The following is a 12,303-nucleotide window of genomic DNA, read 5'->3' as shown; positions in this document are numbered from 1 at the left end:
TACTGTGACATCCCAGTATTTATGTGATGTCTGTCTCCACTGACATAGCCATGTTTCTAATGATTTGAGTAGGTTAATTACCTAAGTCTAAAATGAACTTCCTGATAGTAACTGACAAGTCTCTTGTCTCTCTTTCATAGTCACTGTCATGTCATTGAACTCAACTCAGTGCAAAGCACTCATCTGTGATGATGCTGAAACAGTTTAGTTAGATATATGTGCCTTCCCCTGGTAAAGAAAGAGAGACCACATGGGAAAATCATGACATAAAAACTGTTTTTGTTTGCCAGGAAGAAGTGGCACACACCTTTAATCTCAGCACCTCGGAGACAGAAGTAGGCAGATCTTTGAGTTCAAGGCCACCCTTGTCTACAGAGCAAGTTCCAGGACAGCCAGGGTTACACAGAGAAACCTGTCTTTTGGTTAGTTTGCTTGTTTGTGTTTTTGAGACTGGGTTTTCCTGTGTAGCCCTGGCTGTCCTGAGCTTACTCTGTAGACCAGGTTGGACTCAGACTCAGAGATCCACCTGCCTCTGCCTCCTGAGTGTTGGGATTAAAGGGGTGCCCCAATACTACCCAGCTGTAAAAGTTGTTTTGAAGTTGATAACAGTAGTCATAAAGATTTAAGGTTATTACAGCATTTTTGTTTACAGAAATTGAAATTATGCAGAAATATGCTTTATGTAAACTTATAAAGCTTTCCCTATTAAAAATCTAGATATATGAAAAAAACCTTATTTCTTAACCATTAGTTTCCTAATATTAAATAGCATAACTAATAGGTAGTAGAAATTGTTTTTAAATAAGCTATTATGTTATACTAGTCTGTGAATTATGAAAACTAAATGTCTGTTCCCTTGATTCATATAGTTATATGTGTATATAGTTTTAGTTGCCAAATAAAAAGGAAACAGGTGTCATGCATGGGTCAAGTCATTAATGAATATTAATTTTTTCACTTGAGGGAAAAGGTACATATTTTTTATTTTCCTTTAAATTTTGTTTGTGGCATCATTTGTCATAAATTTCTCATGGATTCTGCTTTGCTTAGTCTGTTTTTCTGTAATTTAATTCCATGTGATATTTTTCTAATCAGAATATATTATATTTGAATTACACATATAGTTCAGTTGTATTCATCCTTGCTAAGTACTCAGTATCTTCCCATGATTCCTGCCAACCTGACTACGCAGGATGCTGATACATACAGAATGCTGCTGTCATATCAGAAAGATCACACTGATCTCAGCATCAGAGTTGTATGAGGAAAATGTTGACAATGAAACAAGAGAGAAAGGGGATGAAACCACTGTCAATATCCTTGTGTGGACATGGGTGAAAAAATATTCAGCTAAGTATTAGCAAACCTAATCCAACAGCACAATAAAGGGGTTTTGTTTTCCACAATGTTTAAATGGGATACATCTCAAGTATGCATGCATGAGTTAGTGGTACATCATGTCCTGGCACTAACCCACATGCCATGCAGTCTCCTCAGTAGATTCGGAACAGGCACCTGACAAATGAAACATCCCTTCACGAAGAGAATGCTGAGCAAATTAGGTACAGAAATAAAGAAAGTGGTGCAATTTGTAACAGCTACAGTGAAATAAATAGGGATAAATTTAACCAAAGCAATGAAAGATCTCTGCAGTGAAAATAAAGATGAAAGAAGTTGAAGAAGTGAAAACGCAACTGTGTCCAGATGATTTCCAGATTTAATGTGGTCTCTGTCAAAATGCCAGTCTAAACAAAACTACAACAAAACCCCAGTTTGCTAACGCCTTCCAGAGGGAAAAGAAAGGAAAAGGCTAAATGTACCTGGCTCCAAATTATACAGAGCTAATTGAAGAAGCATGGAGCTGGCATACAACAGAAGAGTGCAGCAGGATGGAGCCTAGGTGTAACCCTAGCATCTGCAGTGGGGCTAAGCATATACATCGAGGAAGGATGGCCTTTACAGTGCATGTTGCTGGGAAAGTTGACTGTACACAAACAGAAAAATGAGGCTACACCCACGTCTCTCACTAGTTAGAAAAACCAACTCCAAGTGAATTTAAGACTCAATATAAAACCTAAAACAAAACTTAGAGCAGAAAATACAGAAATACTTTAAGGTATGGAATAGAAGATATTTGGGGGGGATGGACAGAAGGGAGTAACAAGACCTCTAAAGCATGGGAAATGAAAACAAAATAAGCCCATGGCATTAAACTGAAAACCTGCTACAAAACTAAGAGGAAATGGAGAGACAAGCTACAAAATGAGAGAATGTACTTGAAAATTATACAGCTAACCAGGGGCTAATTAATAATCGGAATATGTAAGGAACTCCAAGAACTAAATAGACAAAAGTGGGGGACAAAAGCCCTGAGTAGACATTTTTAAAGTGTTGACGACCAAAATCCACACACGTGAAAAAATGCACTGCCACTAACTGTCAGGGGTTAATGAAAACCAAGAGGTGTCATTTCACCTTAGTAAGAATGGCCATCATCAGGAAAACTAATGATAAGTATTGTGAGGATAGATAGAGAAGGTGCCCTTAGATACTGTTGGTAGGGATATAAATTACTATAGTAATTTACTATGGGAAATGGAAAGAAAGGTCTTTAACATGTTCAAGCAGAACTAGCGTAGGATATAGGAATCCCACTATTGGGTATATAAACAAAGAGGCAACTCTGAAGAAAATAAACGTCTTCACTCTCATGCTTATTTTAGAGTGATTCACAGAAGCTAAGAAGTAAGTAGGACATTTTAAGTGCACATCGGCTGATGGATGTGTAGTGTGTTACATATGTATAGTGGAATACTATTCACCTATAAAAAGAGTGAAATTATCATTTGTGACATGAGTGGAACTGAAGATCAAAATAAGCCAGGCATGGAAAGGTGGGTACTACATGGAGCTCACACAGGCGGAGTCTTAGAAAGTTCATCTCAGGGAATTGAAGATGTATTGGTAGTTACCATAGGTTTATGAGGGGGAAGAATGGGGAATGGTCCATCAGTGGGTGCTTAGGAGTGAGACATCAGTGTAGAGCATGTTGTACACATGAGGCTCTGGACTTGCACTCCTTCCTCCAAGGTTGTGGTGAGATGTAGCAGAGTGACATGTCTCACGGTAACAGTGATGTATTTCAAACAACCAGAAAGATTTGTCAAGAAGATAGATATTATTATTCTGGTTTGAGCTTTGCTCAGTGTACACAGCATTGAAGCATCACATGACACATAAAATATAGGAATAAGTACTACCACCAGTTAAAAATTAATGCAGATGTTAGAAGGGGCTTGGTGTGGTAGGAAGGATGAGAAAAGAGTATGTATATGTGTGTGTATATACATATAGAGATATATATAGAGAGAAAATAGAATATATATTGAACATTTTTAATATATTCAGTTTTAAGTGTGTGTGCATGCCTGTGTTCACGTGGAGGCCCAAGGTTGATATTAGAAATCAGCCTCCAATGTTCTTATTCAGTGACCAGGGTCTCCCAGTCAAAACCAGAACCAGATGTTGTCTCCCTAGCCAGCTTGCTCTGCAGATCCTTAGTCTTTGTCTTCCAAGGCTGGACTTAGAAGCAGGCTGCCAACACTCACTGGGATCCAAACTCCTCAGTGCTCACATGGCAAGCACTTGACCACCCACGCGCTTGACCATAGCCGCCTCCCCAGCCATAGCCGCCTACCCAACCATAGCCACCTCCCTAACTATAGCCACCTCCCCAATGATAGCTGCCTTCCCCAGCCATAGCCATCTCCCCAACCATAGCCGCCTACCCAGCCATAGCCACCTACCCAACCATAGCCTCCTCTCTGGCCCTGATATCTTATTTCTGGATTATAAAGATTCTGGTTTTTCACTCTCACAGGTGATTCTAGAAAATAGGATTTATGAATTAATTTGTATTGACTGTTTAATTTCATTTTATATTTCAGGTCAAATAACAATTTTAGGTGCCTTGTATTTCTTTGCTTTAGTTCCCATTAATTGACTAATTCTGTGAAATTGTAGACTAGCTATGTAGGTAAGTCCTGCTTACTTCACCTGTCACCTGACCTTTACTTCACCTTAGGGAGAAATGTGTTCTGCAGTTTTTTGTACTATTTTAGACTTTAAAACATTGGGGGGAAATATAGTATGAATTTTATCTGTGATAAAAAAATTCACATCCTATCAAATCTTTTGTCCATGTGGAAGTAATATTGGCATTATTGTTATATAATATGCTGACTAGGAAAAATGTGCCATAAGGAAACAAATATTTCTGATCTCTCATGGTTTTTGTTTGTTTTTAATACCCATTATATTCCATTTATGTTGCTCATACATTCTTGGACATAAGGCCTTCCATTGAAGTGTGGTTGACTTACCAGGGTCTATACTCTTAAACTTCCCTTTCCCAGCAGCTTATTAATTGGCACTAATTTCTTTGTTGGGGTGGCACTGTATGCCCATCTCTCCTCTCTGTGTTAGGATTTGGTATGGCTTGACCTTCCCCAGGTTTTGTACATGTCACAATTCTTGTGAGTTCATGCTGACCTGTTGTGTCTGAAAGACAATTTCCTTGTAGTCATTTCCCATCTTACATTTTTTCCACCCCTATTCCACAGTGATCCCCGAGCCTTGGGATAAGGGGGTTTGATGTAGATATTGATGTGTCATTTAGGGCTGAACATTCCACACTCAGCACTGTAACCATTTGTGGGTCACGGTGTGTTAATCACCATCTTTTTCAAATAGACTCTTCTCTGAGGAGGGTTGAGAGATGAACTAATCTAATCTATGGGTATAAAAATAACTCATTAAAGAATAAGGTTAGTACTATGCCCATTTAGTAGAATAATAGTAACAGGTTCTCCCTTAGGGGCTATGACTTGTGTAGTCCCAGGTTCTGGGACTGACAATGGTGCAGGTATGGGTTTCATGTTGTGGAGTAGGTCTTAAATCCAATCAGAAAGTAGTTGGTTACCCCCGTCACAATTATACCACTCTTACACCAGTGGACATTTCTTGTTGGGCCAGTCATCATTATAGCTCCCACTGTTCATAGCTGGGTAAGACTGATGATTACTTTTGTCCTCTGACAGTATGTATGGCACCTCCAAACACTATGAAAGCTAGCCAGTAGGAATGAAGGTTCCGAGTCTGTACAAGCTTGCTATTTCCATGTTCTATGGCTCAAGTATATGATGTCTTCAGCAATGGTGTTTCATTCTCAGGTTCTGGAGGGTAGCTAAGAGCACTCCATATATTATAGGCTATTATCAGTGCAGCTGGCTACCCTGTCTTTAATGGAAGCATGATGTGATTCTCTTGAGTCTAGTAGTAGCTTTTGGTTAATATACTGGAAAGTATTTTATAATTAAAATACCACTGAATACAAACGTTTCGTAGTTATAATCAGTCATGAATAGTTTGTTTTTCTAATTGAAATTTGTTTCTCTGAAGTGAACCATTTTCCTTGATCTTTAGAAACTGCCTGGTTATTATTCGTTCTTATTTTAAAAATAGAGTCAGATGCTGCCAATACTCTTGCCTACGGTTTTTACAGCATGGGTGTTGCCAGTTTCTTCACTCTGGAGACTGCTGAGTCTGGTGTTCTGGATATTGTCATTTTTCACAGCTTTCTGAAGTTCTGTGTGGTGATTGTTCTTAATTTTGAAATTTATTTGCATAGACTATTAGAGTTTTTTCTTAATTCTGTATCTATGGCAGTAAATTTTTTGTTCCTAGTTTTTTTCTTACATTTTTCTTATTTTTTCTTACATCTTACTCTAGATAATGTTTTGCTCATTTTAATGTTTTATATCTAAAGAGTTGTCTTTGTTTGTAAATGTTTTTTAGTTAACTTTCTACTTTTATCATCAGTATGAGCTCCTTTTAATCAGAATTACTGGTAATTCAGATGGTTTTTCTTGTTTGGGTATGTTACTTTTAGTAAAAGCAATAAAGTGAGAAGTGAAAAATTGCTTCCTGTGTGTTTAAAGTTGCAGCACAGAAACACAACATTGCTTAAGTAGGAGTTAACGTTCCCTTATGTGCTGTATTGAGCAGTTGCAGGCCATAGCTTTCCCTCCTTCCCATTGTGGTTTTGATGAAAGGATACTTGGAAAGAATTAGCCATGTGCAATGTCTTGTTCAAAGAAAAACGTCCTGTTTAGAATTCTTTCAGCATCCTTGGCTGGTGCCTTACCAACTTAATTTGTGCTAACATCACTGCATTTGTACAGAGATCATATTTTCTATGCTTATTTCCTACATTAATAGTTCTGCCTAAAATAAGTGGTGGGTGGCTTTTAGTTCTGATAGCATTCTAGGACATTAAATATGAAAACATAAAAGTAAAAACTATACACCATTGATCAGCCAACACATTTCTGTTTATTGAAATGTTCATTTTGTGTTAGTATCATGTATTTTCCTAAAATATTTTGTTGTTTAAAACTAAATGTAAGCTTGTCTTTCCTTGCAGGTATAAGCGAGTCTTTTCAGTTGGAACCCATGCAGTTACTACATATAATCCCAATACCTTAGAAGTAACAAATCAGGTAATTATGTTAGAAGCTGTTAGGGGTTAAAAGCCTACAGCCCATTTTAGCTGCTGAAACCAGTACTTCAGGAGAGAACTGTCAGTCTGAAGATAAGTTTTGCATATGCTTTGTGTTCAGGACTAGAAGAAAGAAGGGGTGTGTGTATGTGTGTGTGGCGCGTGCGCGCACATGCTTTCTAGGCCTTCAAAGGAATGACTTTTATATGTTACTCTTTCAAGCTTCTAGCCATCTCTTCTATAAAATTAGTCCATTTCTAAAGTTGTTGTTATTACTCAAGCATATTAGTTATGTCACAAATAATAGTGTTCACAGACTTGCCAAAGAACTAGAATGAATTGTTTGTAAAGGCAAGAGTAATTGAAAAAATGGTAAGTAAACATGCTTAGAGATAGTCTGGCTTTTTCTAATTCTAAATTTTAATTCTAAATTTTTCTAATTCTAAGTTTTTCTAATTCTAAATGTTTTATGAGTACAATCATCAAATCTTATTTGTTAATTCTTTTCACTTACTTAAATTGCTTCATATTAATAGCATTAAAGCCACAATACAGATTTTTTTGTTGTCTCTGATAATTAAAAACCTTTAAGAGAACTTAAATTGTGGAATTGCTGTAGACACCACTCCTCACTCCTCAACCTCCGGTATTCATAAAATGTTCTTTTAAGCAGTGAATATGTAATGAATGAAATGAAAACAAACTTTGTATCTAATTATCTCAGAGCAAAAGTTAAAGTCTTCCTTTCTTTTTGCCAGTGGCCTTATGGAGACATTTGCAGCATCAGCCCTGTTGGGAAAGGACAAGGAACAGAGTTCAACCTCACATTTCGTAAAGGCAGTGGGAAAAAGTCAGAAACATTGAAGTTTTCTACAGAGCATAGAACAGAGCTGCTTACCGAAGCTTTGGTGAGAAGACCCATGCCACAAGCTAGGTCTCTCTCCACTTCTAGAAGTGAAGTGGCTACATTAATTCCTGAGTTCTTCCCTGTACCCACTCTGCTCTCTGAGCCTGTCTGTGCCCACTCTGCTGTCTGAGCCTGTCTGTGCCCACTCTGCTCTCTGAGCCTGTGCCCACTCTGCTGTCTAACCCTGTGCTCATTCCTCTGCTTTTTATTGACCTTTGACTTGACACTGAAACTTTGTCTTTGCCGTTAAAACAAACAAAAACAAAACTTGGAAATCCTTTATATTTAGTAGTGTCTTAGTCTTTTGAAATGTATATGTAAGACAAAGCATTGCTTGTCAATAAACCCCACAATTGTTATCAACTAACCTGAAACTATAAATTTCATAACATGTTTAGGATCATAATTACTGAGTTGTGGCTTTTATCTGTTTGGGGTGGAAGGGGCTGACTCATGAGCCTTCCTTACCTGTGTTTTCTCTTACAGAGATTTAGAACTGACTTTGCAGAGGGAAAAATCACAGGAAGGGTAAGATTTAACATTTATCAGTGTGTATTTTTACATGAGTAAATGTTGCCTTCATTGTAGAAATCATTCCACAACTTGTGTGTTCCTGTTACAGTAAAGCCCAAGGGAAATACAACTTTAATGCCTCCTAACATGAGAAAGAGATGAATTGTAGTTTAGCAGGAACCTCAGATATCAAGAAACAGATGTCAGACTTATTTTTGTCACATAAGAAAAAAATCATACACTCAAAAGCCATAGCATTACAAATGGTGTAGGGGCTAGAGAGCTGGCTCAGCAGTTGAGTGCCTGTTGCTCTTGCAGAGAACCTGGGTTTTTTTCCTAGCACACACACAGCAGCTCACAAACATCTGAAACTCCAGTTCCAAGTTCCAAGGGATCCAGTAACCTGATTCTGAACTCTGCCAGTACCAGATGCACTCGTGGTTCACAGGCTCACATGCAGGCAAGACACACAAAATAAATCTCCAAGCAGTGTAGCCATTCGGGTGCTTCTTACAGAGCCCCAAACAGTGACACCAGTCCTCGCCATGCTGGGGCAGTGCTGTTAGAACTTATAGCAGTTTGTTTATTGAAGGTTTGAGGTCTGTGAGGTTCAGTGCTGTGTTTCTGCATGCTCCTGCATTGGGTCTGAAAACTCAGCATGTTGCTAGCAGCTTTAGGAAAAGTCATGATGCTTAGAGTCCAGACTTTCCCAGCCAGGCTTCTCTACCCTGTCACCGCAGAACTTAAATTAAACCAGAGACTTTGGGGAGAAGGGATGAGGATTTTGGGGTTTTTCTCATGAAATATTAAATTTCTTACCCATGATTGGGTTTTACCTTTATTTGCTCTTTTTGTTTTCTGGTGCTGGAGATTAAACTTAAGGCCCTCTCCACACTGAACTCCATCTGCTGTCTTCAGTTTTTAAAATTAGAGACAGGGTCTAATTAAATTGCTCACAGATGACCTTCAACTCCCTTGGTAGCCCAGGCAGACTATCTCCGGTCTCAGCCTTCCAGGTAATGAGCATTACAGGCCTGCACCTCTGCCTGGCTGTTTCTACTTTCCTAATGGGAAAAATAAAACCTCTTCTAGCACTCTTTTGAAGTTAGAGTAGATTCTAATGTGCTGGCAGAACCGGCCCTCCTCTCAATCTCTGCTTCTTTCTGTGGGCATTTTCTGTTGGTGTAAGCTCCCAGAGCCTCGCTTATTTCAGTGCTAGCCTTTGGCTGGCCGCCCAGGAGCCATTTCAAATATTCATGTCAGCTGACAAGCTACTTGTTTATTGTCACTGAGGAGCTTCTGTCGGGGTTCTGTAAATCACAACTTGGTGTGCATATCTTAATTATCTCAGGTGCATGTTCTATGTCTCCCTTTGGATGACAGCTGCTCCTGAAATTGGTCTATAACCTTCCCTTTGTATCTGTTGACTCCAGTCACTTACTAGCTGTCAAACTTAGAGGTAACAACAGTATTACTAGAGAATGTACCTCCCCAGAGTATGGTGGGGGCTCACTTCAAATGCTGGGCTAAGTGGTGATTATATAAGTTGAATTTGGTTGTGAGTCCTGTTGTTACCTTTGCTATACTCTAAATTATGGTCTTTCAAAGTCCTTTAGGCTTGGCTTCAACAGTAATTCTTAGAGATAATGATATTTTTCCATCAGCAGCTGCTATCAGTTGAGAGAAATGGAGAATATCCTGTAGAGTGGGTTTGGGTGTATTAGCAAACCTAATTGAAAAGCACCACTGTTCCGGGAAGATGGTTCATTGGATAAAGTACTTGCTATGCAAGCCTGAGGACCTGAGTTCAGAACCCGCCCCTTCCCCAATACATGAAAAGCTAAGCCAGGTACATACCTGTAATCCCAGAACTGGGAGGTAAAGATAAGGGGCTTCCTGGAGATTACTGATCAGCAGTCTAGCCAGTTAGTAAACTCCAGGTTCATTGAGAGTCCCTGTCACAAATAAGATAGACAGAGATAAAGACACCCAGTGTTGACCTTTGACCTCCACACGCATACACACATGCATGCGCCTACTCCTCAATAATACATCCTGCACATGAGTGCATACATGTAGGAAAAGAAAAGCACCACACACTCAGTACTCTCACTGTCCATCCTGATGGAGGGTATGGCAGTGACCTGCCCATCAGGCTCCTATCTTCCTCCGTGATCTGGATCCTTTTATCTTTTCTGAAGAATTCTTTTTATGGAACTGTTCTGTGTGTGAAGCTATAGAACAGTTTGCTGAGGACATAGGTGTTAGCTGGTCCTGTGATGATGTTGAGTTGTTGGTGGATGCCAGTGAAGTGTTCATGACTGCAGCAGGAGAATTTCTCTTGGTATCAAATATAGTGTTCTTGAGCAGCTAGCCAGTTATCTTTGAGAATGGTGTGGTGCCTTCTCATCCAGATGGATAGGAAACTCTGGTGTTGGGGTGTAGAGAAGGATATTCATTTCACACGGTGTCAGCCCTTTCTGTCTCCCACTTCATTTAACTTACAGTTATTTTCTTCTGGTCCACATCATTTTGTTTAGTAACCTTCACTAAACATTTTCTGAAGAATGAAACTAGAAGTAGGGGAAGAAGAACTACAAAAACAAATTTTGTTGAGAAATGTCTTAACATATGTTGCTTAAATAATAAAAACATAAAAAGAAAAAGCTAAACTGTAAAAGAATATTGATCATGCTGCTCATCTGATGCACAGCTACTCTGATTTGCAAGAGATCTCCGCATCCCTGGGACACTTTGCTTTCTATTGTGATCAGAACTCAGCAGTAACCTTTCAGTGGTGTGATTAGGAAATCATAGAAGTCATCCCACTGGTAGAATTTTGACTTCAGAAATTTTTGGGATATAGATAAATTATATGTTAATGTACCTAGGCCAACACAGAGTGTTTAAATGTAATACTGTGACTTTCCCAGAAATTGAACTTAATCAAAAGTCAAATCTTTTTCCTTAGAAAACTCATTCAGAATAGATTTTTCTTTCTGTTGAGGGTCTCCTTTTGGGGTGTGGCTGTAGATTAGGTGTGATTTTTAGGGTCTCCTTTTGGTGTATGGTTTTATGCTATATGTGACTTTAGGGTCTTTTGGGGTGTGGCTATATGTTATGTGTGATTTTTTAGGGCTGTTTTTGGAGTATGGCTCTGTTGTGTGTGATTATAAGATTTCCTTTTAGGACATGGCTATATGCTATGTGTGATTTTAGGAGCTCCTTTTGGGATGAGCTTTGTGTTGTGTGTGGTTTGTAGGTAGTTTCTGTTTTTGTTATTGTTGTTTGCTTTGTTGATTTTTGAAACAGGATCTGGTTGTGTTGCTTCTGCTGCCCTGGAACTCCTGGGCCCAAGCTAGTCTCCTGCCTTATCCTCTGAGTGGCTGGGACTATAGACACATCCTTTTGCCAGCTGGATTTCCTCTTTCCACTTAGCGCTATATAAGGTAGTTTAAAAATCTTTCACAACATAGTGTAAACCTAGGTCTTGGCTAATTAAGGAGGAATATAATGTTTTCAGTTAGAAAGAACATTCTTAATGAAATAAACAGTCCTATCCTCTTCTCCCTCTCCCTAGCTAAAATTAACAACCTTACAGTTTGGATAGTAGCTGTTAAAACTTAGAGTGCTTGGATTTTTGGTCTTTCAGCAGAGACTACATAGTCAATGTAACTTTGTTCTATGGCGTGCTTACATTTGACCCTGAAGGTAATGCTGTGCTTCTCTCTAGAGATATAACTGCTATAAGCACCACTGGAGTGATACAAGGAAACCTGTGATTCTGGAAGTAACTCCTGGAGGCTTTGACCAAATAAATCCTGTAACCAACAGAGTTCTGTGTTCCTATGACTATAGGAATATTGAAGGCTTCGTAGATCTTTCTGATTATCAAGGAGGATTTTGTATACTTTATGGAGGATTTAGTAGATTGGTAAGTAGTATTTATAAAAAGACATTTTCAAAAGGGTGTACTTGGACTCTTGAAAGATAACTCAGTTGGTGAAGTACTTGAGGACCTGAGATGGGTCTTCAGAGAACAGTTTAAAATTATAGCTGTATGGCAGTACATCTGTCCCAGCACTGGAGAGACAGACAGGCTGGATCTTGGTGGTTAGTCAGTTCTATACTACTTGGTGAATTCCTGTCTGGGATGAGGGGTAGGGTGGGGAGGAGGTGGACAGTGCTTGAGGAGCAACACCTGAGGTTGTCCTCTGGCCTCCACATACACTTGGACACACATGACTATATAAATATTAGAAGAAAATACTGTTTTCTCACTTCATTGTGTAACTCATGTATCTTGTGGGAGGAAGTGTGGTAT

General features: G+C 39.0%; 1 protein-coding gene across 2 annotated transcripts in view; it reads left to right on the top strand.

Moving 5' to 3' along the window:
* The window catches only part of Dnajc13 (DnaJ heat shock protein family (Hsp40) member C13), a 106,040-nt gene that overhangs the window by 22,305 nt on the left and 71,432 nt on the right, over window positions 1-12,303 (top strand). For both annotated transcript variants that reach the window (XM_027414353.2, XM_035443910.1), the window contains exons 3-6: window positions 6,485-6,560; window positions 7,318-7,467; window positions 7,953-7,994; window positions 11,713-11,913. In XM_027414353.2, coding sequence (XP_027270154.1) covers window positions 6,485-6,560; window positions 7,318-7,467; window positions 7,953-7,994; window positions 11,713-11,913 — 469 coding nt within the window. The remainder of the gene's footprint in view (window positions 1-6,484; window positions 6,561-7,317; window positions 7,468-7,952; window positions 7,995-11,712; window positions 11,914-12,303) is intronic.

This window comes from Cricetulus griseus, chromosome 4 (assembly GCF_003668045.3).
Source record: "Cricetulus griseus strain 17A/GY chromosome 4, alternate assembly CriGri-PICRH-1.0, whole genome shotgun sequence".
Classification (NCBI taxonomy): Eukaryota; Metazoa; Chordata; class Mammalia; order Rodentia; family Cricetidae; genus Cricetulus; species Cricetulus griseus.
Note: the sequence above shows the minus strand (reverse complement) of the source record. Positions and strands in the feature narration are given on the sequence as shown.